Source organism: Cibotium barometz, chromosome 57, assembly GCF_041138505.1.
Source record: "Cibotium barometz isolate CiBa-2024 chromosome 57, ASM4113850v1, whole genome shotgun sequence".
Taxonomy (NCBI): domain Eukaryota; kingdom Viridiplantae; phylum Streptophyta; class Polypodiopsida; order Cyatheales; family Cibotiaceae; genus Cibotium; species Cibotium barometz.
Window position 1 is genome coordinate 2,123,249 of NC_141102.1, and position 24,053 is coordinate 2,147,301.

At 41.8% G+C, this 24,053-nt stretch overlaps 1 protein-coding gene across 3 annotated transcripts; it reads right to left on the reverse strand.

Annotated features, from left to right (window-relative positions):
• Positions 1–3,484: 3,484 nt before the first annotated feature.
• On the reverse strand, positions 3,485–21,497 carry LOC147606321 (uncharacterized). 3 transcript variants are annotated; one of them, XM_086792181.1, is made up of 4 exons: positions 21,286–21,497; positions 21,071–21,187; positions 20,821–20,880; positions 3,485–3,869 (listed from the first exon to the last, which is right to left on the reverse strand). In XM_086792181.1, exons 1-4 carry the CDS (start codon positions 21,397–21,399, stop codon positions 3,759–3,761), a joined length of 402 nt encoding a protein of 133 aa, XP_086648307.1. In that variant the 5' UTR covers positions 21,400–21,497; the 3' UTR covers positions 3,485–3,758. The 3 variants fall into 3 exon arrangements, with proteins under 3 accessions (XP_086648307.1, XP_086648308.1, XP_086648309.1); XM_086792182.1 differs by having other exon boundaries at positions 3,485–3,879; positions 21,286–21,492; XM_086792183.1 differs by lacking the exon at positions 3,485–3,869 and adding an exon at positions 16,507–16,552.
• Positions 21,498–24,053: the final 2,556 nt, after the last annotated feature.

The window sequence follows — 24,053 nt, forward strand, 5'->3', positions numbered from 1 at the left end:
ATCCATATGCAGCTAGTGTGAAGCCCTGTAAGGTTAAGACGAATAAGGCGGTTTATCTCTTGGCCATAAGATATGGAAAAAAAGGGAGTCAAGGTTGTACTAGGGAAGGAAGGAGGTGGTCTATTTGTCGTCCATGTCAACCAAACCACCTGTGAGTACTGAGACCTACTCTCTTTCTCATTGCATAGAGGACTCGAGCCAAATAGAGAAGGAGGTCTACATCAAGTGTATACACATAATGCATGTAGTGATATTCTTAAAAAGTCTATGACCAAGGAGGGGATGCTCCAAACTCAGCTGCTACTAGAATGATCTTATGTGGTATTGATGGCTTACTCCAAATCATGCGTGAAAGCATCATCACCTATAGTCTCTCTGTCCTCCACACCTAGATTTGGTCCCCATACAAAGGCACTACACTTTGCTGCAAGGTGCACCAAAGTGTCAAAAAGACAATACTTGGTGTGGGGCTCCTAGAAGTGGGCTAGAGTTGCATGCCCTCTCACAAGGCAACCTGGGCTGTTGGTCTCATGGAAAAGATTAGACCTATAAAGATCACTCCAAAAGGTAAACATAAGATGAGACAATCTACACATGGACTCTTGTCTATAGAAAAGATCGGCCCTTTCTCTCTCTCTTGGTAAGACCATGATCTTGGTTCTTTTGAAATTAAGTCTGAGGTCTCTCTCATCACAAAACCTTTGCAATGCATCAAGATATATCTATGACCCCTCTACAAAAACAAAGATTAAGGCTATGTCATCCGCATAAAGCAAAATGGTCATAACTGCCTAAGCCAATTGTGACTCTATCTTGCTAAATCTATTTACAAATGATATCTCATCTATATACTGTCCAAACACTGTAGGAGAGAGCGGCCAACCTAGTTTGAGCCCAATAGTACTGTTGATGCCTAGACCTTGCCAATAGTACTGTTGATGCCTAGACCTTGCCAATCACGACCTTATGTAAGGTCATCACCCCCCATATCATTTATGATGGAAAATGAAGGTCATATAGGTGATCTAGAAGCCAAGATCGAGAGACAGAGATAGAAGCCTTACAAAAATCTATAGCAGAAGAGTACACCCATTGCTTTTGTATCCTAGCCTCCTCAATAATGGCTCATAGAGTAAAGACATGATCTAGACTTGAATACTGAAGCTTGTATGAATGTGACTTTTTGTCCCTCTTTGACAAAAAGATAATCTCAACCTCCAAAATTGCCCATTAATCTTAGTCATCGTGTGGCTATCATGTTAGTCCCCTAGTTGTTTGAATTGGTGGAATCTACTGCTTTTGGAGGGGGACAATGGTGTCGGTGGGGTCTAAGAAGTAAAGAAGCCTTCACACAGGGTCCTATTAAAGAGTTCTGTAAGTGCGGGGGCGAGGATGTTATACCCATGTGGGAAGTGTTCTAAATGAAGATCGTCATGGTCCTCAACCAAACCATTATATAGCTTTAGTAGCGCTTGGTGACACTGGTAATGTTGAAGAGAATGGCTAAAGTGGGGTGCAATATGGGCTAATTTGGCATATCATAGAGATTTTGTGTTTAGGTTTCCCATGTCAAGATTTGTAATAGGTGTGGATGGTTTCTTTGCGCTAGGCATTCGAGCTGTCCACTCTACATATGAGTTGCTACAACTTCATCTCGCATTGGACCAAAAAACACATGCTATTTCCAAAAGTTAAGGTAGTGAATAAATCTTTGAATGTCATGTGCAAAAGAAGAGAGAGAGAGAGAGAGAGAGAGGACGGGGGGAAGAGGAGGGGGAGGGGGGAATTTTTATATTGACATATGCATAACACCAAATGACCTATGAGACCAAATACACAACATAGAGACCCATGTCTTGAGCTTTAAAGACTATGGTCTTCAACTAAATATGTGGTCTACTTAAAGAGAGAGAGAGAGAGAGAGAGAGAGAGAGAGAGAGACACTAACATTACAAAAAGGCATAATTGCCTATGAGACCAAAGCGTGCAGTGTGTAAAGTTTATAATAGATAATGCCTTAAGCATCCCCTAAATGGTGTTGGAATGAGGAAATAATATATTTAATGACTTTTAAATTAACAAGTGCCAAAAACTTCTAGTAGGTTCTCGACAAATGCTCCTTTTTCCCCATTGTCCATAGAATCTATAAACTATATTTATTTGCCTTTGCTAACTACGTGTTTGCTATCTCGACTGCACTCTTCATAATCTCATACGAGTTATATATGTGATTCCATGTACCATAGGTTTATAGGAGACTACAAGTCTCCTAGATGTCTCAAGAGAAGTCCCTTGTGGTCGAGCATCCATCCAAGCCTTGATTAAGTGGTCCCATGGTATGGTGTCTTGTGAATCCTTTACTCCATTAGCCAATCCCTAGAATGGAAGAATTCAGGAGTGTTTGCTTACTATATTTACACATGTGATTATGCTTTTTCAAGAGTCACCTCCTATGCCTAAAAACCTTATGCACACTGGGAGCCACACATCTTTAGTCCTTATGCTGATACTGCATAAAATACCAAATCCTGCCTTCAAAAGACAATGATGCAACCTCGAAACTCTTAGTATGCTAAAAATGGAGTAAAGCATGTTCATCTTATCTCTACCTCAAGAGTACTACAAACTATGAATCCATGTTCCCTTGTGAGATCTACCTCTCTGCTTGTCTTTACATGCAACATGTGCCTTGAAGAGACTTGTGCCATAGAAATCCTCAATTCATGTGATAGAAGTATCCCTAAGCATCCTACATCTCAGTAAACCCCTATCCTGTCAAGCTCAAAAAGTTCTCTCTATATAGACTCATTCTTCATGGAGCATGTCGAATTGAACTCATGTCTTGTGGACATAAAGCTGCCACACACAGAGAGAGAGAGAGAGAGGGAAAACACCCAAAGGGTCTATGAGGACAACATTAATACATGTGATTTGTAGGTAGTTACTATATGCCAACTCCAATAGATACATACCCAAACATCATTGATCTGCACTGCATAACTCAGTGAGAGTGGGCCAAATCCATCTTGGAAGAGAAAGACACAAATCTCATAATATGGTGAGCATCTACACAAAGTTCTCCTGTCTCCACTTCCGCGGTCAACAAGTATCACTAAGAAGAAATGCAACATAGTCAGAAGAACCTTTGCTAATACACATCTTGACCAAAGACTCCCACATGCTGGCACCAATGGTTCTAGTGACTTCAGCCAATCACTGCCTGACACCATACAATCAGTTCTAACCATTTCAGCTAATCACTGCCCAGCACCACCAGTCAGTTCTCCTTGAATCCACACAATTCTTAATTGTGTCAACATTCCCCAACCATTTATTCAGAATTAGAGCCTTAATGTTCCCCAATCAGCTTCGAGCAAATTCTCCTGTCACTAACATCAAGAGCTGAAAGCACAAAACACTAATCACAGAAGAAATTTCAAAGGAGATATCTCACTTTAAATTGTAGAGTAGGAATGGCTAGTGATTCTTACAATGCTACTGGTGAATATTATCGAGCTCAATAACAAATAATAGGCACACGATGTTCCAGAGGAACACATTGCTGATGTCATGGCAGGCATGCATCACTGCCTAATGAACTTTGCTATAATATTTCTTACATTACATATTGTATACCTTATGGATAAAAAGGTCAAATCCAATCTTTTTGCTCACCAAAACAAATGACAAAAGCAAACTACATGAACTTGGATTTTATAGATTTAACACTAATGCACTACTTTTCAACGAGTCTACTATCAAGTTGAAAGCCAGGGTCTAGTTGGTTCCACTTTGCCTTTCACTTGCCATGTCATTTGAACCTTCCTTGCTCTGACCATTGACACCTTTGCTGGTCTGTGTTTCATCACCTGCCAACTCCTGTTTCCATGTGTTAGTATATGTCATTTTACAGTACTTTCGTCTTAAAACAAAGCGAAGACATTTTTGAGACATAAATGAAGGCATACGGATCTGCATTCCTCAATCATTTCTTTACTGCAACAAGAAAATTTCATGTCATGAGACTTGCCCAAAAAGATTGAAGTACAAAAGAAATTAACATAGCATTGACGATCACACAGAAATTTGCTGAGCCTGTGGAGCTTGGTTCCTACTGCAGTGCCCACCCACCTTTGACAGATCTGCTCATAGTCTTAAGGAAATTTTGGTCTCATAGACCCTCTTGGGTCTTTTGAAGACGTTCATCTCTCTCTCTCTCTCTCTCTCTCTCTCTCTCTCACAGCCTCAGCATCGGCGATGTATGATATCTTATATCCCTCTTATGGCACTGGATGGAGTTAGACATAGATCTGCATAGCATGCTTGTACTACCCCTTCAGCATATAGAGATGCATCTTGCCTTAGCACTCCATCCACATCCCCACCCCCCTTATATTGTTTGTATATTGGCTCCACCGATCCATGATGATTCACAGTTGTATCCAGACACATGCACACTTTTTCTTTTGTTTATTTTCTTCCGATGACCGGAAGAACACAGTTGTATTATTATTTTTTGTCTCATAGGCCGACTTTGGCCTCTCGTAGACGTTAATATATCTTTCTTTCTTTCTCTCTCTCTCTCTCTCTCTCTCTCTCTCTCTCATTCAGCCCATGCCACCTTTCCCTACACCACATGCTCCTCAGCCAGTTTACGGATGGCCTCTGAGCCTCAAAAAGGGTGGTATGATGAGGAATGCAGTGCCACAAGGCCCCGTCTCCTATGCGAGAGAGAAAATGGGTTGATCTCAGTAAAATCTTTCATCAACTCACTCATAGGAAGAAGCGTGTGTTTCTTGCTAGACCAGAACAAGAGCCTTACCAGCTCTTCTTGAGCAAGGGTAACTCAGACGCATGGCACATTCTCCGGGAATAAAGAACCCCCACACCCATCGCAGATCCTAGCCTTTGGGATGTGCCAGATCAGCCCATACCCCACATGACACACATTCCGCGACTCACATCATCTTTCCTCTTCAATGCCACCAATGTCACTCGAGCACTAAAAAAGGTTGCATAAGGGAGAGCAAAAGATCATGAAGATCTACGTGCGGAACGTTTTGCCCACAGGCAACATGTGCTTGCTCCCATCCTTGCAAATCTCTTGTTAAGGTATAATAATAAGCTTCTAGCCACCCATAGGTTTGGAACCATTCGAGACTAGCATGTATGACATCTATGATAGCAAGTACGGAAGGCAAGTTGTCTGGAATAGACAGTTCCAAAAAGTCTTCTCTATCATCCAAAATGGTGAAGTTTTGCAACACTCTACACCAAGATCTGAAGTTTAAGACTATAGGATGAAAGGTAAAATGATAAATGGCTGCAAGCTCAGATGAGTAAAAGTTAGCATGAAGAATAGACATTACTATGGTAGGGTCAATATATCTATCTGTATTTTGCTATATTGGCCATAGGGGGTTAGGTCCTCAGCAATGTCAATGTTAAATTGAAGTAAAGAGATGGTAATCAGCTCTATGACCGAGAGGCTGGGGTACAGAGCATCATGTCATGCAAGCTTCAGGAGGAATTTCTCCACCCTATAACATATCTTCACTCCAAGGGCCATCATGGAGAAGGCCACGTCATGGAAGCCGCATGTATGTTGTTGCTTTGTGGATTTTTGCAAAGCTTATGATTCCACCCCTACTAGGACATTTGTAGGAGCTACAGTGTCACGTTCACACTCTCCCGAGTGTGACATGGACATGCTTCTACCCATTGGCCAGCTCAGAGGTCGAGTATGAGGCCGGATTTATATGTTTGTAAGGGCTATTGTGCCAGATCTTTGTAATATTGTCCAGGCGCCCAATGAGTAGCCCAATGTGGATAGAGTTATTGGGTTATTGTGTGAACACACTTAGTCAGACATTATTATTATTAGGGTTGGTAGCCAGCTCACCAACATTAGACACTAGAAATAGGAGTCTAGGCTTTAGCATATTCATTCATTGATCATCACTCGGTCATTGAGAGCTTAGGAGAAGTGCTACCAGTGAGGATCTCTATTTAACATTGTACATATTTCATGTTAGTAATACATGCAATCAATCAATTCATAAACACGCTTTCGCAAGCACCCATGTTATATTGGTATTAGAGCATCAAGTTTTTGATGACAAAAAAGGTTGCATTTTTTCTCTCTCATATAGGCATGGAGATCCATCGCGAAGAACCCCATCATCATTTGCATTTTCACTCAGGTTTGCATTTTTTCCATGAAGGCTGCGTTTTGCAAACTATGTACCAGATAGGTCTTGTGTGTGCAAGGAGAGCTCAACCAAAGAGCAAGGAGGAGGGCCAGACCCACCAAGTAGAGGGTGGACAGAGCAAGCAAGTAAGGCAACCTGTTGGTGCCTCGAATGCAACCAGACAAGGGTGGAAGAAGGCATCAGGGGGGTCCAGTGGTGGGCATTCAAAGGCCAGATCTTGGAGGGCATGTTGGAAACAATACAACAAATCATCAATGTGACATTGGGAATTAGGGCATATGGTTCATATGGTCACTTAACCTTAGAACTTTTTGGTAGACTATGGTTTATGACATACATTAGAATATATGTAGCATATTCTAGGCGCCTAGAGCAAGTGGGAGGAGATCTCCTTTGCACTCCAATCTAGGTTTTTGGGTGCTCTCTTCTAGATATAATTAGGGTTTTGCTTAGGGATTAATCACACCCTAATCCATTGTACTCCAGCCTATATATAAGAGGCTCTCATCTAATGCAAGAGTACACAACCTCCATTATCCCATCTCTTGTGTCATTATGCTGCCCATTTAGTTAATGATGTGATTAGCATTAATCTTCATCTTAACTAGTTTGTCTTATGCAATTATCATCAGTATGATCATGGTGTCTCTCCATCCACCCTAATTTCATCATGGTATCAAGAGCTAGGTTATCATCCTAATCTTACGTCACCTACTCCTAATCACCTCCTTCCAAAATAGGATTAGTCATCTCTAACTTAGCCATGGCAACATTGTTGTGGAAATCACCTCCACAGCCACTTGCTAGTGGAAGGTAGAATCCACTCCACACACTCAACCAAAGCCCACGTTGCCTCTTCTGGCTTCTTCCGAACTTAGAGGCAAAGAGGCGGATACCTTCAATGGAGCTCGGGACCGCCGGCAAACTACAACGAAACCGGCACCAAAACTTTGGGAGGAAAGGAGAAATTCGCCATTCTCAGGCCGGCATTGCGTAATTCCTTTCACCCACACGGGTTTTCGCCCGCTACAAAGCGAGTGGTCTCATAATTTCAAAAGAACAAGTGTAGAAGGCGGCCCGAATCTGTGCACCTTCCAAAAGCTTCTTCACTTAAGCAGAGATTAATCTCTGTTTATTATGACTAATCCAAAGTTTTTTATGGCTAAAACTCTTCTTAATACATTGCTAATGCATGAGGTTTAACCCCTTGGCCTCATGGTTTGTGGAAACACATCAATTTTATCCACCAATATTTTGCATATTGGCTGTCCCAAAAAAGTGAATTTATTCACTAAATCCCAAATGATTGCCCTTGATTAACCTTGTTAATCATACCCTCATCACATGAATCCTCAAATGTGGAAAGAAGTCCAAAACAACAAAAACCTCGGCAAAAAGGACATGGTACTATCATCTTGCAAGAGATCAGGGATTTTCAAGGTTTTTGTCCTCCAATATGCATCTCTATGGTGATGGGGGTCTTTAGTTTCTAGCCTCGTACATCTCAACTTTGTGTAAGGGTTTAGACACTGTCTTTTGGTCTCTAGTGCCAAGAGGTAAGACCTACCCAATCATAATGGCTAGTACATATAAAGTAGATAAGTTTGAAGGGTATAGCTTTCATACATGGCAAACAAAGATTAAATTTACTCTCTTGAGAAAAGGACTATGGGATATAACAAATGGGAAAGAAAAAATGCTAAATACCAGGGATGAGAAAACTCTATGGATTGACAAGGATGAGAAGGCTTTGGCCATCATAGCCTTGGGATGGAAAGGACTCATCCAATGAGACTTGGATACCCTAGATTCTCTTTTTGGAGCACAGTCAAAGAACTCTAAAATCAGCTTCCTAATTAAATTTTTCAAGCTAAAATTGAGTTCAGGGGAGTCACTCCCGACCCATATGAACTACATGAAAAGTATTCTCACACGGCTGGCTGGGATCAAGAAGACTATCGAAGAAGATGTAATCATAGCTGTCCTCAAGGTTGTTAGAGACGTCAGAGACGTTTGGTACGAGATGAGTAAGGTACGCGCCTCGAAAGATTGGTATTTTTTAGAGACGTTAGAGGCGTGTTAGAGGCATTTGTTATATTTATATATATATATATATATATATATATATATATATATATATATATATATATATATATATAGTGATAGATAGATATAATATATATAGTGAAAGTTGAGAGAGAGAGAGAGAGAGAGAGAGAGAGAGACTAGAGTGTGTATGTATGAGCCTTGAGAGAGGGAGAGAGAGAGTGTGTATGAGAGAGGAAGAGAGAGAGTGTGTGTTAAAGAAAGAAAGCTGTATTAAACGTCTACAAAAGGCCAAAATGACCTATGAGACCAAAATAGTCCATCCTCATCATCTGGATACATCATCAAGATTCAAGGATACAAAGTAAAATGAAATAAACTGAAATGAGCCGGTAGAGTATAGAGAGAGCTCCAAAAGTGGGTATAAAAAACATCATCATCCTAGTGTGTTTGAAGTTTGAACTTTGAACTTTGGATCTTGAGAAAGGCTTAAGGGAGGAAAGGAGAGAATGAGGGAGAGTGTGTGTGTGAGAGGGGCTGCCTTGGGCCCTTAAAGTCCCCGTCTAAAGACTCAAACCAGCAAAATAAAAAATAAAAAAATATTTTATTTTTTATTTTTTTTTGGGTGGACGCCTTGATCAAGCAGTCGTACACCTCGAACGCCTCGAACTGTTAGAGGCGTACCTCGTAACAACTATGGCTGTCCTCCTCAACAATTTACCTCAAGAGGAGTATGGTAACATAGTTACCACTCTCACTAGCTTGCCCTCACCAAAACTTATGGATATGGAAGCATCTCTCCTAGAAGAAGATGCAAAAACTAAGCAAAGGCAAGGCAATACTCAAGGTAATAGTAAATACAGATAGTGCTTTCTTCAACAAAGGTAGCTACAAGAAGAACAGGAGAGGATTCGGATCAAATCCAAAGAAAGAGTTTCCCAAGAAGTCGTGCAATTTTTGTGGAAAACCAGGATACGAAGAAAAAGACTGTTTCTATAGAAACAAATCTCAGAAAGCTCTACTTGCAGGAACAGCTGACAGCTCAAGCGAAGACATAAACAACAACAAAAAGGAAAGAGCCTCAATGGAGACTAACTTCATCGAAGATGATTGGGCTTTTTAGAACATTTAGGATTTGCCCACCTGTGGTCACCCCTCTATCCTAAGCGAAATGTAAACATAACTAGTATCCTAGCATCTGTCATCAACTTCTAGCATTGTAAACCACCATGAGTAAGACCTACGGGCACTTGGATGGTCATCATAACTAGAGTTGTAAACAGTAACTAGATCTAGCATTATCATCTTAGTAGCCATGGATATTTTGTTGAGGGAGAGTGTTGGAAACAATACAACAAATCATCCATGTGACATTGGGAATTAGGGCATATGGTTCAAATGGTCACTTAACCTTAGAACTTTTTGGTAGACTATGGTTTATGACATACATTAGAATATATGGATCATATTCTAGGCGCCTAGAGCAAGTGGGAGGAGATCTCCTTTGCACTCCAATCTAGGTTTTTGGGTGCTCTCTTCTAGATATAATTAGGGTTTTGCTTAGGGATTAATCACACCCTAATCCATTGTACTCCAGCCTATATAAGAGGCTCTCATCTAATGCAAGAGTACACAACCTCCATTATCCCATCTCGTGTCATTATGCTGCCCATTTAGTTAATGATGTGATTAGCATTAATCTTCATCTTATCTAGTTTGTCTTATGTAATTATCATGAGTATGATCATGGTGTCTCTCCATCCACCCTAATTTCATCAGAGCAGAAGAGTGGCCAGATTTTTTTTAAAATGCAGCCTATGGAGGTTGCAAGAGGCAACCAGATTCGGCAAAAATGCAGCCTATTCAGGCTAAAGGACAGCACACAATAGGCAGCCATATACAACAGCAAAACGCTGTATAAGGGTGCCTCCAAGGGGGTGCTACAGGCCAGCCGGTTCATGGACCAAGGAGGCAGTTAGGGCAGAGTTAGGGCAGCGTTTTATACATCTGGGTATATGCATGCAGCTTCCATGCCCGAGTCAATTTTTTCCTTGCCCGAGTCAATTGGCTACACCCATCCTTCCTCCATCGCGCGAGGATGAAACCTTCACCTAGTCCTTGACCACAAAGATGTTTTTTTTTTCTTCGAGTTCATCTACGGCAAGTACAATACATGGACTTTCGGCAGATGTTAGAGAGCATGGTCCACCAGCATCGATTTCCCCAAGAGCATAGTGGCACCATATAGGATAAAGGGGGGTGAGGAGAGTATCCAGCAGTGGAAGAGCCAGTTGGCACGTTGCCGCGACGAGATCCAACCACGAAAGGCAGCACATACAACGGTAAGTCCATAAGCTCAACACAAGGGAGCGTCCGAGGATGCCGGAAAGCTTTGAAGAGAGGAAGTGGTATCGATGACAGAGTCCCCAAGAAAGGAGCAGATTCTGGACAATGAGCCCAAGGAGCAAACATATCACATGCGCGGAAGCTTTGTGTGTCTTCTTTCAGCCCTAAGCAATTGAATAGGAACCTTGATGCAAGTCACCAACAAAGACGAGAGAGAAGAGAGAGAGAGAGAGAGCTGTATTTTCAGTATATTATATAGTACAAAAAGTGTCAAAGATGACTCTACAAATCTGTGGTCTCCGGCCTTCCAAAAGGTAAATCTAATACCCCTAAGGACTACCCCAAAATGGGATCAGATGATCCACAAAGAACGATGCCTTGCCTTTTCATAGGCTCTTGGAAACCTTATTCAACTCACCCACTACTGGTTGGCCAGTTACATATGCTGCCGACCTAAAGTGTGACACTTCCTGCCTCACCGACTTGTTCCTAGTCCACAAAGAAGCCTTCGATGCCTATCAAACTTGCTACTCCTCTAAACCTACTGTTTATCTACTGCCTAATCATGGATTAGCACTAGAAATCAGCTATGTTCTAGTATGCGCCGAGCTAGGACCATGTGAAACAACAAAGCCTTTCTTTAAACTTGAGTTTAGTGAGTCTTTAGCAATCCTTTAAAACAGCATACATGAATCTGAAAGAGATGTAGTAGAGACGACACCAAATGGGGTCCCAAATTACCCACTGAAGGCAAGTATTTGCTTTATTTCTTCTTCTGGAGAACTGTATACGAGCTAAACTGTGTCCACAAGACCGAGTGGACAAACTGACTGACTGACCACCAAACGCAAGGACAATGCGACCAAACGCTGGGAAGAACTGTGCATAAGCTTTAGGCGACTGTGAAGCTATCTTCGAGAGAAATACACCAGCCCGAGACTGAGGGTAGGTGTGCTGAATACTCCTAAAGAGACTGAGCTTCTTTGCCTTGGGCTGAGAGCACAAGAGTGGCTGTAGGTATGCACAGGCCAGAGCCTAGGCATACATGCTTACATAGCTTGATGATCTTTGAGCTTTACATGATGATTTATGGACTGAATATGGCATGCCTTTTTATATGGCTCCATGATGCTGGTCGGCTGCCTGACGAGGCTGTCGGCCTGCAAAAGTTCCCACGACCGGGTGAAAATGGCATTTAATGCCTGGTCGGCTGATTCTAGTCTGTCGGGCTGCTGGGACTGGTCGAGCTGCTGGTCGACTGGTGCCCAAACCCACAAAGGAAGGGCTGCCAACAGGGTCTAGGTGTATGGCTAGGGGGTTGGCTACCCCTTGCAAGGTTAGCCCATCTTTGGGGCCGCCTTGGGGCTGGCCCCCTTCTACATGGAATGCAATTGAATGCCTAACATGCATCCTACTACTATGGCCGACCTCTACATGCACCTATATGATGAACACTTGCTGAATTCCTCACAGTGGGTTAAGAGGACTGACCTGACACTGACCACTATGGCTGGGAGACTGACCTACGTAGCTCGTGCCTGACATGTCCCAGACTGGGGCTCACAAAGGGGTCACGGCATACAACAAAATATCCTAAAAGGTACTACTTCTGTACATGATTCTTGAGTCGATTTGTCACCGTGTACCACAGTGCACATGACATTCCCTTCTGCTTAGCTTGGCGGTAGGTTCATAGCTTTGAGATAGTCCGCCAATAACTGTGGATACTCGAGGAAGAATTCTTCATCTAGCCAAACGGCTTCAGGGGTCCCTCAATCTTTGAACTTTGTATAAAATTAGCGAAGACGTCGTCTAGAACCATGCTTCGAGCGATGTAGAAGGATCTGCTCTCAGGCTCTATCACCTCTGCTTCATCAACCATTTTTGGTTGCTGCTCTTTTGGAACATTCTGAAGTGAAGGTCCAATATAAGCCTTTAACCAAGAGACGTGGAAGACGTGCATCGTCCAACTATCTGGCAATCTTAGTTGCATGGCGACATCGCTTATCTTCTTGATGATGGGAAAAGGACCAAAACTTCTCAATGACAACTTTGGACAACACTTGCCCACTTGCTTGAGTCTTTGCTTCATGATCCTTACATATACCCATTCACCTTCTTTAAAATTGACTTCTCTCCGTGACTTATTCGCATGTCTAGTGTAAGCCTCCTAAGCTTTGGTAAGACGCTCTTTGATGGACTCAATGATGGCTGAAAAATTTTATCTTGTCTTGTTGTCTTCCAAGGAAGGAGAGATCATCCTCGTGAGAAGGGATGAAAATCTTCGACCAAAGGCTATCTCGTACGGAGTTCTACCAACACTGGATGAGCGAGTGGAGAATAGCATGTACCAACGGGTGATGAAGCTCCCACTTTGACTGCTGATCATGGCAGTATGCTTTAAGCACATCGAAAGCCAACTAATTGTAAATCTCGGTTTGGCCATCGGTCTAGGGATGGAATGCACTGGACAATTGCAATTTGGTACCAAAGTTGTCGAACAGAGCTCACGAGAAGTGAGATGTAAACTTTGGATCCCAATCTGGAGTAATTGTCCGCGGCAAACCACAAACTGGATACCAATGTCGGAGAAAAACCCGAGCTATATCTTCTACCTCTGGCCGTCTACTTGCATGGTATTACGGTTACCATACAAAACTTACTGAATCTGTCAACTATCATCATACACCTAGTATTCTGAGATCCAGTAGATGCAAGAAGGGGTCCAACAAAATCCATCGAAATGTCATGAACGGACCTTCAAGAATGGGCAATGGCTGAAGCAACTCTACCTGTTTGGTATGAGGTACTTTCACTTTTTGACATATGGAACATGTGGAAACATAGTTGTACACATCCTTGCACATCTTCGGCCAATAACATCCCTGCACATCTTCAGCCAATAAAACGATCTTTCTAAGTTCTCCAAGATACTGTTGATCCCGCGATGACCACCAACAAAAGTAAATCATGGACATCATGGAGGAGTGCCAGTCTTTTCTCCTTGAGAACACATAGTTGACCCTTGTAAAAAAGCCAACCGTCCTGAATAGTATAATGACCCGGTTTTGAATAAAGGGCCATACTATAAGAAGTTCCAAATTCTGGACAATCTATACACACTGTCTTCATATTGTCTAAATCTTTTCCTTGTATCTCCAACATAGTGGACTCCTGTACTGTCTGAATACTACCTTTGCGGCTCAGAGCATCTACGACGGGGTTGTTCTTACCCACTACATACTCAATCATTCCGCCAAGCAGTTGTTCCAACTGACTCCACCGGTACTGTCTATCGTTTCACTGGCACTTGGCATAGTTTGTAACCACTTCAAGGCCTGGTGGTCTGTCTTCACAGTAAATTCCCTTCCATAAAGAAAAGGTTTCCACTGTTTCAAGGCTGTGGTAACTCCTAGCAACTCTTTGTCAGAGACAAAATAATTTTTTTCTGCATCATTTAACTTTCTCCTGTAATATGCCACGGGTCTTCCTTCTTGATGTAAAACTACTCCTATAGCGAGATTACTGGCATCAGTGATCACCTTGAAGGGATCATCCCATGATGTGAGTTTAAGGACTGAGGCTTCAAAAGCCACCTTTTGCAGAGCAAAGAATGCCTATAAAGGCTTACCTGTGTGACTGAAACTTTCTGTCTTCTAGTCTTCACTCCCTTGAGCAAATCTGTCAATGGTTTTTGTTACAACATTAGAAAACCAATCCATATGTGAGCTATATGCTTGGCACAAGCCTACGAAGGAACGTATCTCTTGGATGGTCTTTGGAACGTCCCAATTGAGAATTCTCAAGGTCAAGGCGAATGCCGTCGGATTCAATCACATAGCCCAAGTACTGCACTTCTTGAACTCCAAATATGCTCTTCTTTGCATTAATGTAGAGTTTGTTATCTCGCAAAAGCTGCAAGACCTTCTGCACATCTTTCACGTGTTGTTCTGCAGTGGCAAAAAAAATAAGAATGTCATCAAAAACATGAATAGACATATACCGATGAGTACAGCGAAGACTCATGACATCATCTTGTTGAATGTCGCTCAAACCAAAAGACATGACCACAAACTCATAATGACCTCATGTTCGAAAGGCGTTTTTGGGATATCGACCTCGAAAATTCTGACTTGATCATAGCCACTTTTGAGGTTGATCTTGGTGAAGTACTTCGCACCATTGAGTCTTTCAAGGATGTACTCTATCCTTGGCATGGGAAACTTATTCTTGATTGCAACTTGTTCAAGGCTTGGTAATCCACACAGAGACGTGCGGTCTTATCTTTCTTCTGCACAAAAAGAATCCATGCAGCAAATGGAGAGGATGAAGGCCTGATGAAACCATACCTAAGCAACTGTGCTAGTTGCATCTCCAACTCAGCTTCCAACTCCTTGGAAAGATGATACGGAAACTTACTGGGTGGCTCAGCTCCAAGTACCAAATCTATACAATGGTCTTCAAGACAAGAGAACGGAGGTCTTTGTAACAAAATTTCTCACAGCTTCTGTTTTCTATTGCTCATGTGTAGCATATGGAGCCTGACATGATATGCATGTATGGCTAGTGGAGCCTAACATGGTGTGTCTGTATGGCATATGGAGCCTGACATGACAGTACATGTATGGCTCATGGAGCCTGACAGGATAGTACATGTGTGGCTTGTGGGGCCTGACATGGTGTACATGTATGGCTCATGGAGCTTGACATGATGTGATTCCCTGGAACTAGCTATCCTGGAGATCTTCTATATTTATGTTCTGGAAAGGTTCGGGAAGGATCATGAGTCCTCGACACCTTCTACTGCAACGGAAACCATCCAGGTGTATGGGGGAAGCTGATCGACTATTTCTGGGAGTTTTTCCTACTGCTGGCCAGCTGTTTACAGCTCTAAAAAGCTGCTGGTCAGGGCACTAGAAAGGGCAAAAAGCTGGCCGATTTGTGGAGAAGGGATTCCCTACTGATCGGACACCTTCAGGCTTGTGTACTGGTGCTAATCAATTTCTTCTGTGGCTCCTGAGAGCTGGTTGACTGCTGTAAACAGCCCTTCAAGGCTGGTCGACTTGTTCTGTGAGCCATACAGGAGGAAGGTGAAGATGCAGGGTTGTCCCGGGCTGATGTGGGAGTGCTATGGGCTGTCCATAGTTGTCCTGCATATGCTTGATGCCGGGAATACTCTCTTGTGTTGAGGATCGTCATCAAATTCAGTATATGTTTTTGTTTTGCTTTTATACTGTACTTGAAGAGATATGTGCTAGCCAATGGAGAATCCCTGGGCACCCGTGAAGTTGTATTTGGAAGCAGACTCCTTTTTGGTAATCTAACCATAGGGGGGGGGGGGGGAGTCGGCCCATCTTCTTGGCCCCTAGAGTGGTGTACTATGGAGAGTTGTCATCCTTCTTTTATCTGGCATGCTTATGTGTATTTTCAATTTTCATGATTGATATGATTTCCGTGTTACAGTTGCCCTTCCGTTACAGTCTTGGTGGAAGATCATCCCTCAACATGATGTCCTGAAACTGTTGGAGGAGGCATGTCATCTATGGCTCTAATGGAGTCGCAATGGATGTCGCTATCTGCCGTGGGCGGACATAGATCATCACACACTCACCTCCCTTTCTAATAGCTCTACCATGGTAGCCATGGAGTTTCGAAACGGGTTTCAGAGGTTTTGGTCCATGCATGAAATGTCGTCTAAGAGGTTTCGTAAAAAAACTCAAAGATAAACATATATCTCTATACATAGACTCTCGATATTTATATATATATATATATAGTGAATCCAGGAACATGCCCAAATTCATCTTATAAGAAAGTGCAAGTTATAAACTCATGGTAGTTATCTAAATATTGATGAACATTGCACAAGATGTCAAATTAACACATCAGACGAGTTGAGATGAGCTGTATTATTTGCAAGAGAAGTCATGACCATCTTCAAACTTGAACTGAATAAATCACAGCTACACATCAGTTGTAACACAAGTCATTCTCTATAAGAAATCATGACATGAACATTCAAACGCATCTTCATAAGACAAAAACACATGTTCATGAATCATGATTCATAGATGAAAAACAAGAGAATAGTCTCACTAGTGCCATAAATGAAGAGTCAAGGCTCTCAAGTCAAAGAGGCTACATCAATGAAAAATGAGAACACCAATGTCAATAAAAAAATATTGAATAGTGAAGAAACCCACTAACGTTTAAAAAAAAGAGTTTAAAAAAAGCCTTCAAAGACGCGAGTTTCAAACATGAAATGTTTCAGAAACGTTTCCCCAAGATCTTTCATGGAAGAAATGTGTTTCTTGGCAACTATGAGCTCTACTAGCTTAAAGGTGGGAAATAAGTGGAATACCCTGAATGCTCTGATCCCCGCAAATGATAGTAGGCTCAAGTAAACATATTAACATTCTCTCTCCTCTTTTAGAATTAAGGAGATCTCTTTATATTGTTTTTATAAGAGATTCATGTATTATTTTATTGTAATATTGTCCCATGTCTAAAGTTAGGACCACGTGTCCTCAAAATTCTCAAATTTGAAATAATAATATTGTTCCATGCCCAAATTCAGGACCACATGTCCTCAAAATTCTAAAATCATTGTATTAGCCTCTAAGGCTCTAGGAACATAGTTGTAAGTCCTAGATAACCACACCACCATGACATTCTTCCAAAACCACCTCAAGGCTTGAGATCCAAATTGCCGTGAATTATCCCCACCTAGATGGAAAGCCTTGGGGTCCCATACCATCAAGACATATGCTCGCCTAGAGCTACTCATGGTCCTCAAGTCCCATGCTCTTTGGCAAACTACCCTGCCCATGAATTTCTCCATATGATAATCATTACAGAGCCCTAGGTATTCTTTTATAGACCAGCTACTAGCATCTAGCCTTATAAATAAACATTTTTCCTTTTTTAGTTGCTATTTTGCTTTTAATGTGACAGAAGGTATTCCCTAGCTATTAGCATCCAACCCAATAAATAAACGTTTTGCCCAAGGTCCAATCAGCCCCTAAGCCTAGCGAAGCCCTAATCCTAATCTTGGGTTAGCTTTTAACGCTAAGCCTCAGCCTTAGTAGATCTTGGTTATTCCATCCCCATAACCGTAGATCGTATAACCCGAGGTTCAAAAGGTATCTCCCCCTAGCACTAGTTGCCCAAGAACTTCGAGTTTCACACCCAGGGAACTGACCTAACTGATTTTGACTGATTTAACCCCGATCCTAACTAACTACTTAATAAGCTCCCAAAACACGTGCACTGCTTTATATTAAGAGACTAAGGTTATGTAAAAGGGGAGGAGAAGGGTGTGTGTGTGAATGGACTTATGGTTCACTAGCTCACCTATTTAAAGGTGGAGCTAGAAGACATTTTATGAGCATGAAGCTTAGTTGTATTTTGAGCAACTTAATAAGCAAGATCTTTTCTTGTATTTTGTGAGTCTCTCTCCTCCACATATTTGATCCAGCATGAGCACCACGAAATTCTAACATGGTATCTAGAGCTTGGCAAGATTAGGTCATATTTGTGGTGTAGAATAGGTCAATTTTATTCCCTTTTTTTTTGTGGAGCTGAACCTCCTGCCAGTGGAGGAGCTCTAGCATCTTGTGGAGGCAAGAACTCGGCAAGCTCTCAACTGGGAAAGTGAAAAAGACCTCCAGGCGCTCAAGTTCGTGCAGCCAATTAATGGTTTGCAACTCTCTCAGCCACGTCATTGCCGTCTGAGCAGGCCGGCGCACGAAATCTGCAGCGTTGTCTGTCGTACAGCAATGCGCAGCTTGTGGGCAATCTCAAGCCACACAAGCTTAGGGCTTTTGAAGCCCATAGTCTCAAGTATCTAAAGCTCAAATATCAGCCCCAATGGCTGCTCCACGCGTGCGCTAGAGTCAAAAACCAAGCTGCTCACTTGGTAGCCATTGAAGCTTCCATTAAAGCTTCAAAATCAAGTGTCCTTTTTGCACTAATCCTCTCCTCTTAGCTTCAAAACTCTTAAGTGCTTCTTGAAGTGTTTTGCTCCAGATTCTTTGATGTTGTGGGCATACACCATGGGGTATTCATAAGCCTCATTGCCATCAAGCTTCATCAACATCTTCAAGTGCACAAAGCTTCTCAAAGTGTGCTTATAAGCACTAATAGTATTGATTAACACTAATGAGACTACTAATCCAACAAAGGAGAGCCATCCCAAAGTGTTTCTAAACACTAAGAGTATTCTTAAACACTAATGGTGAATCTAATAACCAATGCAAGTGTCATTAGACGCTAGAAATGTGCTCTTAAGCACTAGTAGTGTTACTAAACACTAATGGTGATCTTAATCACCAAACAAAGTGTTCTTTGATACTAATAAAGCTAATCTCCATCAGAATTAGTGGTTGGACACAAACCCTAAGTGCTAAACCATAAACTTCACCATCTTAATCTCCTTTTTTATGCAACATCCTTGGCTTGATTAAGGGTTGTTGCACTCTCATAAGCCTTTCTCTTTCTACTTAAGCCAAAACATCACAGATTTTTGGTTTTTTCTTCTTCATAAATCAGCCCATTACTCTCTAGTTATCTCCTTAAATACCCAATGTCAAAGGACAACACCCAAATTAAGAAGTACTCAGGAGAGGGCTTCCACACTTGGCAGGTCCTTGTCAAGTACAAGATGATGTCCAAAGATTTTTGGCCATTCATCGCCGGCACTAAGGTGATTGATCGAACTAAGGCTAAAAATATTGAAGATGATGAGAGGGCATAAGCCATCATCATGCTTCATCTTGATGAGGCTCTCATTCAACATGTTGTGGACCAGCTTCCGACTGCAAAGGAGAAATGGGATGAGCTTGACAAGCTTGGTAAGAATTCCAAGATCTCACTTAAAATTGAATTTTTCAGCTTGGAACTCAAAGAGGGAGACGGCATTGGAGCCTTCATCTCTCACTTAAAGGGCCTTATGGCTCAACTTGCATCAGTGAATGCGAGAATGGATGAAGATGATGCAGTGGCTGTTTTGCTAAAAGCAGTCAAGAACATGTACCCCACCTTAGTCACCACCCTGAAGAACATACCTAATCCCACCCTTGAAGGAGTCATTCAATCTTGTCTTGATGAAGAAAAGAGGCCAAAGAGAGGAGCTGAATCTTCAAATGCAACAACTTCATCGAATATCGAACAAGCTTTGTCACATCAAGTGATCAAAGTAAGATGTGTCCATTGCAAAAAAGGTGGGTCATTCGGCAAATAATTATTGAATCAAATACCCCAACAAAATGAAATGTAACAAGTGTAAACAAACGGGACATATCACTTCCAAATGTCCTAACAAAGAGTCAGGAGCTAACTTTGTATCAGCCTCTAACTCCACTGAGAAATTGTTTGAAACCTCAATGTAACCACACCCCTTGTACGCCTAATGTTATATAGGCATCCTATGTCCAAAACCACCTATTCTAATTTTTTCATAGTTAGTATTAAGGAGGGATATTAAGAGACTAAGGTTATGTAAAAGGGGAGGAGAAGGGTCTGTGTGTGAATGGACTTAAGATCCACTAGCTCACCTATTTAAAGGTGAAGCTAGAAGGCATTTTATAAGTATGAAGCTTAGTTGTATTTTGAGCAACTGAATAAGCAAGATCTTTTCTTGTATTTTGTGAGTCTCTCTCCTCCACATATTTGATCTAGCATAAGCACCACGAAATTCTAACACTTTACACATCTTACCAGTGGGTTATAAAGGTGCAGGACTTGCATGACACAACCTAACCAATCGTAGAGATGTAGAGACAAGTCATCTCTTGACATGGGCTCACAAAATGCAGTGTCCTTCCTCAAGAAAGAGCCACATGCCATTTCCCTTTGAGATCCACACTATCCTCCTACCGTTAGCTCCACACCCGGGATATACTCCAACGCCATAGAGTGGCACCACCCTAGGTTGTGAACATTGTCCCATGTATACTTTAGTAGAGAAGGATGACCCATGTTAAAAGAGTCCCATTGGTTCCATTGGCCCCACTATTCATTTACATATAGAGCCCCCACCTATTTTCTTTTGGCATTTTTTTGTTTTCCATGTCAACAAACTTCAATTGATCTATGGTACATGTATAACACAATGAGCCATCAAATGAATTTTGCAAATGATTTTTATCATCATAAAAATGCTGAACAATTCAAGAAATTACTTGAGAGAAATATGTAAGAGGGTAAGTATTTTCACCGGGTGATACAATCGCAGGTACTCTTTGTACATGTTTTGGATCTTTTCATCCTTTATTCTCTGAAACAACCCAACCCCCCCCCCCCCCCGCCCCAAAATTAAAAAATACCCCAAAAAAAAAAACGCAACACAGGAAAGCCAACGTAGACCTCTAAGCACAGATTGTGAACATGTTTTCCTTCCTTAGCTCTCAAGTGCAAAAGGCTCAGAAACTTGTGTACCGCTTCAAAGTGTATGCAGGGGTACTCACATAGTTCCCAACTTTACCGAAGTCATAGTCGATGCAGTCTTGACACTTGGGCCGCTTGCGGTAGCGATACACAATGGCTTCCACCCTCTTCTGTATCTCCTCGTCCGGGAGCGGATTCTAGAAGAGGGGCCAATAGTAATGTGAGTCTCTGTTTTTGTGTTTGTGTTTGTGTTTGTGGGTGTGTGTGTGGGTGTGGCGCGCGCGAGAATACCTACCCTAGTACCAGGCCGTTTCCGAGGAGAGAAGCGAGCGCTGGAGGTATGCAAGAAGAGCCTTCCCCAATTGGGCACTGGGGAGCTTCTAAGAGCCCTCGCAATGTCAGCAGCCATGAACAACAGGGCAGACACACTTGCACAAGGTTGGAAAAGCGCTGTTTTTCGTTGCGGGGGAACGTCCAGCCGTCCTGGGACAACTTTATACGTGACACGTCAGGCGTGTACTGCACAAGAAGAGAGAGAGAGAGAGAGAGAGAAATCGGTAGTCTCTCTCTAAATTTGAAGCCCATTTCAATGACATTTTTGGGCTTCAAAATTTAGCAAAGGTTGCGAAACCCAATTAATTCACCCGTAGTCTCTTTTTTTGGGTAGAAACTTTGATTTAAATTAGAAGAAAAGAAAAGTTACAGCTACAGCAGAGATAAAGGCTCTGCAAGGGACACAACTGCTTACATAGTCCTGTATAGGAACATCTGAGGGCTTTCTAACAAAATAACAAAATTCTTGTACTATGAGAAAAGGATTCCATCAATCATTGACAGTCGATCTCTTGAGTAGATCTTCATGAGCCTAGACTTCCAAGTCTGCCATCTTCCAAGCTTGACTTCTTGGAAAGTCTTTTGAAAATCTTCCACTGCATCCTTCATCTCCCCCATAACCTGCACAGCAACTTTAGAAATGTTAGCTTTTAAAGCCCCGATATGGTTCCTCCCTCTATTAGAGAAGACATAATCATTTCTTTCTTTCCAGATTTCATGGAGGAACAGACATCTGATCATATGCCACAATGGGGGATCAAGGTGCATACATTCACCCAAAAGAACCTCTTTAGGAGAAAATGGGTTGGGGTGAATACTCTTAAAACAGGTAACCGTAGTCTCTTTTTGTTTTGGGATCAATAATAATTATTCATATTAACTGAAGCTTTTGCAGTGCAACCACAAGGGGACTATTTTGTAGTGCAACCACAAGGGGTCTATTTTTGTAGTGCAACCACAAGGGGACTATTTTTCCAACCTTCTTGGACCAAACTTTAATAGCAGGTTTGGTTCCAACCGGGTTTTCTATGAAAGCAACAAATGTATGATCAACGAGTTTTTGGACCAAACTTGGGAGGCCTTTTCTTCCCTTCCCAACATCTCACCTGCACCATACAAACCAAAGTTAGGATGTTTGAAGCTCACCAAGCGCTGGGCAGAATTTAGATCATATTCCTTTGCAGACTCTGAATCAACAAATCAATCTCAGAGCATCTTATTTTATTCACATTACACACATACCAACACATGTAAACACAATTATGCATCAAATCTGAGTCTTGCAAGCCTGTACATACTGCCCTCATAAATACAATTGCATTCCTACTAGACCAGATTTCCAACAAGATGCATGCTCTGATGATATTAAAAACCAAACCAATATGTTCATTACTAACTGACCATTTACCCTAGATCCAGCCCCCCCAATATGTTCATTACTAACTGACCATTTACCCAAGATCCAGTCCCCCCAATATGTTTGCATACCCAAGCTCTTCTCTATTCATTTAGACATTTTGGACCAGGTACCCCTGATTATTGGGCATTCCCAAAACACATGTTTACCATCTTCAAGTGATGACCTACACCTCGGACAGATGCCACTATAAATATTTCTCCTTTGCAGTTTAGAGCCAATAGGTAATGCCCACATGCAAACCTTCCACAAAAAGACTTAAAATTTCTTAGGGATCTGGCAATCCCAGAGCAGGTTCCATCTCTTTTTCTAGCTGGAGAGACTCCAATTTACATTCTAGATTTTATTGCAATACAACACATTCCAGATTTTATTGCAATACAACACATTGGCATCCCCATTTCTCATTAATGAATATATATCTCTGGTTTTGCTTTAAGTTTGACACCATTGAGCCAAGACCAATCTTTAATCCAAACTGAGGTACCAGTAGCTATAGAGCATAGCTCCCTTTGAAGCAACTCCAAAACATGAGCCATCAGATCTCTTTCCCTCCTAACTAGCTGATATTCCAAAGATAATTGATCCACATCTTTTCACCCTACCAAATCCCTATCCCAGCAATCAACTAGATGCCTAATGCCTTTATTGTTGAGACTCTTTGCAACATATATATCAAGTAGGGCTGAAGGGGGATTAAATTTATGAGTCCACCATTTACCCAAACTGAGCATAGAATTGCCTATTACTCTGCCTCCTCCATCCCAGACCATGATACCCAAACTATCCTTCCAACATTTTGCATAACATTTTGCAAAGAGCTGAGCTAGTGATCTTTAGAGGAGCACATGAAAAGAGTTTATCCTTCCAGTTTAGATTCCCCCATTTACCTTTAGCTATAACATCAGCGAGCTCCACCAATTCCCTCATCATTAGTGCCCAAGTGATGTTCTGAGATAAACATCTAGGGAGCATCAGAGTATTTCTCGCAATACAGTGAGTGGGCATATGAATAATACCAATGCCCTCTTCCTTTTTAGGGATTGAAAGTTTGTCCCATGCAAGCCAAGCAGAGACTTTTTTTTTCCCATTACCATTTCTCCAAAGAAAATCTCTAATAGGGCCTATGATTTTCTTCCAGTGGCACTTCCCAATATTCAACACAAGCCATAAAAACATAACATAGGCATTCAGAACTGTGTTGCAAATATCAACCCTGCTATGAAAGGGGACTCTGATGCCCTCCCACTTTTTCAATTAAACCAAAAACCTATTTATAGCCCACATTACCAATTTTATTAGTAACTCCAACA

Bases quoted from the DNA above. Each gene is read 5' to 3' on its own strand.
- LOC147606321 (XM_086792181.1), bottom strand. From the start codon at position 21,399: ATGGCTGCTGACATTGCGAGGGCTCTTAGAAGCTCCCCAGTGCCCAAT. The intron at 20,881-21,070 runs GTGAGTACCCCT...GGGTTGTTTCAG, and splicing joins TCGGTAAAGTTGGGAACTAT to AGAATAAAGGATGAAAAGAT. The intron at 3,870-20,820 runs GTGAAAATACTT...AGGAGTTGGCAG, and splicing joins ACCTGCGATTGTATCACCCG to GTGATGAAACACAGACCAGC.